Source organism: Trachemys scripta, chromosome 22 (assembly GCF_013100865.1).
Source record: "Trachemys scripta elegans isolate TJP31775 chromosome 22, CAS_Tse_1.0, whole genome shotgun sequence".
Taxonomy (NCBI): Eukaryota; Metazoa; Chordata; order Testudines; family Emydidae; genus Trachemys; species Trachemys scripta.
Window position 1 is genome coordinate 6686521 of NC_048319.1, and position 6837 is coordinate 6693357.

Genomic DNA, 6837 nt, shown 5'->3' on the forward strand with positions numbered 1-6837 from the left:
TCCCCCAGCCCTCCTGCCTGACCTCCCCAACGGCCTCGGCCCCCCGCTTCTGCCCCCCTCTCCCCCAACAGCCCTCCCACAGCCCTCCTGCCTTGTCCCTCCAATGGCTCCAGCCCCCATCTCCCACAGCCCCCCTCCCTGCCCTCCTGCCTCTGACCCCCCCCCAGCCCTCCTGCCTGACCTCCCCAACGGCCTCGGCCCCCCGCTTCTGCCCCCCTCTCCCCCAACAGCCCTCCCACAGCCCTCCTGCCTTGTCCCTCCAATGGCTCCAGCCCCCATCTCCCACAGCCCCCCTCCCTGCCCTCCTGCCTCTGACCCCCCCCCAGCCCTCCTGCCTTGCCTCCCCAACAGCCACGGCCCCCCTGGCTCTGACCCCCCCCAATAGCCCCCATCTCCCCCAACAGCCCCCCTCCCACAGCCCTCCTGCCTGACCCCCCAATGGCCTTGGCCCTCCTGCCTCTGACCCCTTTCAACAGCCCATCTCCCCCAGAACTCCCCAACAGCCCCTGTCCCTGCCCTCCTGCCTCTGACACTCCTCAACAGCCCCTGGCCCCTATATCCCCCAGACCCCCTCAACATCCCCCCTCCTGCCTCTGACCCCCCCCAACCGCCCTAGGCCCCCCTCTCCCTATTTCCCCCAGCCCCCCCAACAGTCCCCCTCCTGCCTCTGGCCCCTGTCAACAGCACCCCAACTCCCCCTGGTCTCCCTCAAAAGTCCCCCTGGCTCCCCTGCCCTGGATCCCTCCATGTCTGCCCCCCTCCCTCAGTGCCCCCACTGTGTCCCCTGTCTCTTCTACCTCAGCCCCCTCCCCAATATTCTTCCCCTGGCTCCCAATCCCTGGAGTTGCTGCCTGTCATGCCCCAGGTTCCTGGGGATCTCTAGGCATTGCTGTAAGAAGGGGCTGTGTGCCCTACCCCTCATACAGGGATCCCCTCCCAGTGCTAGCATGGTCCCTTCTGGGGACCCCTGGCCTCTTCGGATCCTGCTCTCGCTCCCTTTGGAAGGACGGGCAAGGCTTGCTGAAGGGCAGCAGAGTTTTCTATCCCCACCTTCTCCTCCTGCTGCCCCTCTCCTTTCTGGGGGCGCTCCCACACTCGTCCCATCCACCTTCTACGCTGAAGTGACCATCTTGTGTCTGCTGCTCACAGCTTCAGAGACAGTGTTCACCCCCCTCAAAGAGCAGCTTTGGGGACCTGCTTTAATACCCCCCTCCCCGTGAAACCCCCCTGCTCATCCTCCTACTTATTGGATCCGATTTGGGCTTGGGGATCTCAGACTGCCAGTTCCCCATGGCTTGTCCACAGCACGTGGAGTTTTCCAACCCTCCTCCCTCGTTTTCTTTCCTTTCCCCACTTCCTTCTGTCTGGTTCTGTAACGGGTGTCCATTAGCACAGAGCCACCAAAGTTTCTTTCACCCCAGCTAGCCTCAGTTCAAGCCTCCTTGTGGTATGGAGCCTGGGCAAATATCCCTTGAACTATTCCTTGCCCACAGCAATGACTGCGGAGTTCTTACTCTGCATCTCAGAGTAGGTGACTGTTGCAGTGATGGGCACCTTAGAAATATTTGAGAGATGCTGAAATCTTGGGGAGATCTAAGGGGTGTTGTATTTTCTTATCCCTCTTTTTCTTGCCCAACTTCCATGTTATGTGGCTTTAGAACAGGACATCTGATTTAATCGTTGTTCTGAGACAACTGCTGAAGACTGAATTGCCCATTTAGATGACTGGAACTGGAGCAGGGATCCCATTGTTATGATTCTGTGTCATTTACTCCACGTAAAGTTAAGCCTAGTGACTCTGCTGTCAGAGGGAGGAGCAAGCTACCTGTGCCAGCAGCTAAAAATCTGTAGCATGAGGAGGGGGTTATTTTGCTATAAATGTTGAGCGTGGGATTGAAGGTGAAGGGTTCAGCCTGCTTCTTCGGTGTTTGTCTTCCAGAATGCCCAAGTCCAAGGAGCTTGTGGAAACAACCACTTCAGACAGTGGATCTGATGCTGAGAACGAAAAGGTATTGGTATACAGTAGCTGGGGAATGAGACTGACTTTGCTCCCACACATCAGGTATTCCCCTCCTATACATACGTCCCTCCAGTGGGGAAAAAGTAGCAATGTTCTAGGTGCTTCAGTTAATCCTCTGAGGTCATGCAAACAATAACCTGAATTCCAGCGTGCTCACTTAGTGGGCATCATTGTCATGAGCAAGCTCTGGGGTGAAAGTCGGCAACTAAGTGTCCATGTCATGCCACTGTGCAAGTTAGGGTGCTCCTTGGCACTGAGGCAAACTCTATGCTTACAAATGCCATGCGATCAATCTTTTGCATCCATGCAGAGCAGAAGAGGCTTTGGGGTTTTTCTAATGTTACTTGAAAAGTCAAAGCAGGTGATATAGATGTTCCATTCTATATGCATCCGAAGAAGTGGGCTGTAGCCCACGAAAGCTTATGCTCTAATAAATTTGTTAGTCTCTAAGGTGCCACAAGTACTCCTGTTCTTTTAGCAGGTGAAGGGAAGAGTAATTTCCCTCCTTGCTTTCCAGATCTGAATGGCTTTCAGCCTTGTAAAGCCTGTATCATCATGCAGCAAGTGAAGGTCACACAAACAACTTTATTTCTAGCACCTCTTAACTTTTCAGGGCTTGACTTTACAGCCTGGATGTTCCTTTAGTGTAGTTTTTAATGTAATTATTAATAGTTTGGTCCCGCTCTACTGGCTGCAGTCTAGTTTTAAGAGGTTGCAGACAGGTTTAGCTCAAGTACTGCTGGTTGCTAGTGTAGTTAACAGTAGAGTGCTGTGTTAGTATTATTGCAGTTAGTATGTCTTGCTGAAGGGGCTGTGAGTGACTTATCATGAGATCCAAGTCCCATCAGTTGAACTATCTAGAAGCCGCATAGGCTTGAGAACTAGACTAATCACAAGAGGGTGGGGAGCTGTCTAATTGTGACCTCTTCTTTACAGAAAAGAAAAAAGGAGATGCCGTCCAAGCCAGAGAAAAGACCAAAAGCTGAGGCCAAAACTTCCAAGGTGGCAACGAAAAGTCAAGGGCAAGACAGTGAAGAGGAGGGCATGTTCCAGGTATTGGTGGGAGGGGAGAGGATCAGATATTACAAACAAATCTACCTCTGTCACATCCTTCAAATCCCCCTGCCACATACACACACACATTTCTATTCGTTAATTTCCTAGCCAAATCGGAATTCTTTCCTGGTTTCTTGCATTGCTGTGTCCTTTCTCGCTCCAGTTAAATACAATGGAGTTTTAAGTAATGAGATGAAGTAATATGGATGGTAGCTAAATATATGTATATGAAGCTGGTTGCAGCGTTCCCCAACTCAAATCCAGACCTTTCTTTAACTGTGGTTTAATATCTTTGCAGATTGGGAAGATGCGCTATGTCCGAGTGTCCTGCTTTAAGGGGAAAGTCCTTGTGGATATCCGAGAATTCTACATAGATAAGGAAGGGGACACTAAACCTGGGAGAAAAGGTAACCAGACATCTCCACTAGGTGGCAGTAATGCATCATATTCATCTCATTTCCAATACAATTAAAATCATGAATGAGTCTAGGGCAGTCTTGTATCCAGGAGTTGGAAACTTTACATTATTCTTAAATGACTGACTTCAGCATCTTCTGAAAGTCTCCAATATTCCCACTGCCATCTGATGCTGGGAAGTGAGCAGCATGGCCCCATGATGGGCTATTAATGAAAGAGCAACCAGCAGAGTGACCTTAATCTATGAAGCTTGGCTCCCTGCCTGTTTCTGAAGGGGGACTTCAACTGAGGAAGGACATGAACAGTAGGTAAGCTGAATATCGGATAAAAGGCAGGAGATGGAACATGATCGAAGATGGGGTTATTCTGATAGTGCAGGAATGTAGTACCTTAATTTGACCAAACTTCACCCTTCCTGCTCTCTCTTTCTCCCCTCCAACTATTTCTCTTATAAACAGCACCTCTGCGGGGGGCAATTGAGTATGTAAAATTAGACAGGCCAAAGGAAAGTAGAAAATTGTAACTCTCACACCGCTATCCAGCGTCCGGCTGTTGACAGACAAAACTAAATATATATTGAAGGAGCATATATTGGCACGTGGGCCTGTTAGAACTCTGGAGTTGTACAGCGTACTGTGCATTCACCCTAATCTTTTAACCATGGAAGTGCAGTGAGCAGGGACTTCACGATCCCAAAATATGATATTCCATCTCAATCTGAACGGAAACTGGAATTTCATAATCCCTCCAGATATACCTCCATATTAAAGCAAGGATGACTGCAGTGTGCCACGTAAGGTGCATACCTGAGGCTCCTGGCAATTTGCCCAGTGCGACCCTCAGTGGCACAGAGTTTGGGTGACCCTTTATTAAAGAGCCATGCGGTCCTTGGAATAACATTGTCTGACTGGGAAAACAGCACAGAAAGTAATGTAAAGGCTGTTGTGGAACAGGGGCATCATTCACTCCAGAACTTCTCTCCCACTACTGAGTTAATGTTCATTCATGGCCCTTTACATTACAGCTTTCCGGCTGACAGTGATTTGCTTAGTTGACTCACTTGACTCTAAGTTCCCAGGCCACGTCTGTAAGTCATTCCCCTCTTCTGCCCTATGTGTTGGGGTATTCAGCAGAGATTCAGTTACATGAAATTTCCCAGGAACCGTTCAGTTCTTGTTATTGATTTTGTGTCTGTGCAGATGAATTTCTTTCAGCTTGATTTGCCCCTTGAACACTAAGCATGGTTTACCCTCCAGAAATTAATTTCCTTCAAAGAAGTTACCACTGTACATTACTCACTTAAAGCAAACAGCTTATCCTATAATGAAAGGCAGGAACAGATCCCTGAAACCTTTCTGTGCCAGCCTAGGGGGAGTGGGAGACAGAAGGGGGATTAAACTCTTTTGGCACATGTAGGAAACTTGCCCAGAATACAAGACAGAAGATCTGTTCATCTGCTACTTAGAACTTGGGTCTGTAGAGGAATGTTCACATGAATGCTGTCTCTTCTGTTTTGATGTAGTGTCTCTAGCCACTGATGTTAGTCTAAAACTTAATAAAATGTGTGACTAAGTGTCAGGACATGTTACTTTTGGTTTTGCTCAGGAAACAAGTGGACAGCATCCGGGTGGAACCCAAGGTGGCATGCCCACTACCATGTTTCTTTTCCATGGAAAAGGCCAATTATATCAAGTTGGCTTTATCTCTGTGGGGGGTTTTTTTTTTTTTTTTTTTTTTTTTTTTAGCTCCTGCCTAAGGAGCTAAAAACAAGCCAATTCCTCTGAGCTTAAGCCATCACAGTGAACGTTGTTAGTGGTAGATTTTGTAGTTGAAATTACAGTTGCTGGGATGGGAGTTTGCATTACCCATTTGGCCAACACAAAGGATGGTACTCTAATTGCCGGACAGGGACTGGGATTAAAGGCTCCTAGGGTTTATTTACAGCCTTGCTATGACCTTGGGCCATTTAGCAGTTTCCTCCTCTTTACTTCTTTCCCCCATCTGTAAAATGTGGGCTACCATCTCACAGGAGCATTAAAGCTTTCCATGTTTCTATAGTTCTAGAGGAGGACCACAGAAGCACACGTTTCATATTTGCTACAGTGTTAACATGGAGACGCTTTACTTAAAAGGCTGCCTCAGTTTCTGTTCTGGGATCAGATTCAGATCATAAATTTCCCTTCTATAACTGCCCTTATGGAGCCACCTTGGCTGTGGAACTTGCTGATTCTGCTCCGCAGGCATGTCTCTGTAATCCTTCTCCTTTGCTGTTTCTAGGGATTGCCCTATCTGCCGAGCAGTGGAACCACTTGAAGGAGATCATTCCAGATATTGATGCTGCAGTCAAGAAATTCTAAGATGTTGTTTATTTAAAATCCTGTATTTTTCCTGGGGTTTTTTTTGTATTTTTTTTTCTTAATTGTTGTTCTGCATTGGATTCCATCCAAGGGAAAGGTTCATTTCTTTGGATTGTGATAATGCTCAAGGGGCTAGAGATTGCTTTAAGGTTTTAAAATATAATGTGGAACAAATGCATGAGCCTAGATTCAGTTTTGCGAAAAGAGCCTTTAGCATCTTCAGCCCCCGCCTGTCCCTAATGCTTTGCATGGTGAGTGATCCCATCAGTGATCTGTTGCATGTAAGAGTCTGACTTCTAACTGGCATTTCCTGAACTAAATGGCTATTGACTATCATGCAGAGCTGTCTAGCTGCTCCACATCTGTTGCAATCTTCCACTTGGCCGAATATTTAGTAAGCAGTTTAGTCCAGCTACCTACTTGCCACCCTTCCACCTCATCTAGGCTCTGGAAACACTGCATACAGCATTCTGGCTATTTCCATTAGCTTTTGTGTTTGGAACTCTTCCTGTCTCTTCCCCCCACCCCCCTTGAAGAAGGGGATTGTAGCACTTCAGCAGGGAAAATAGCATGTAGAGGATGAATATGCCCAATAAACTTGTTTGCATTACCAAAAAAAAAGTGTAGTCTTCCCTGTTGCTGGTAACTTAACTCCCTTTTTTGTCCTCTTAGTTGTGTATTGGTGTCAGATTTCCTTCCACAGGGAAAGTAAGTGGTTGAGTAGTGGCCCTGCCTTAGAGTTTAATCTCTCTCTTAAAAAAAAAAACAACCCAACCCTAATTTTTTTTGCTATATAGAATTGATGAGATACCTATCTTGGCACACTATAATAAATAGTGCAGGCCACAGAAGGCCCTCAACTAGATCATATATTCTGTCAGAGGGGCAGTAATTACTTCATAAGTGTACAAATTACTAAAGATTGAAATTAAAAGCTGAAGAAGGGAGAACCTTCCTTCCTCTGGTGGAGGAAAATCGCAGTAAAAC

At 47.4% G+C, this 6837-nt stretch overlaps 1 protein-coding gene across 1 annotated transcript in view; it reads left to right on the top strand.

Annotated features, from left to right (window-relative positions):
- The window catches only part of LOC117869105 (activated RNA polymerase II transcriptional coactivator p15-like), a 6691-nt gene extending 220 nt beyond the window's left edge, over positions 1-6471 (top strand). Inside the window, exons 2-5 of the mRNA XM_034755610.1 lie at positions 1940-2009; positions 2957-3073; positions 3375-3483; positions 5771-6471. Coding sequence (XP_034611501.1) covers positions 1941-2009; positions 2957-3073; positions 3375-3483; positions 5771-5850 — 375 coding nt within the window. The 5' untranslated portion in view covers position 1940 and the 3' untranslated portion in view covers positions 5851-6471. The remainder of the gene's footprint in view (positions 1-1939; positions 2010-2956; positions 3074-3374; positions 3484-5770) is intronic.
- Positions 6472-6837: the final 366 nt, after the last annotated feature.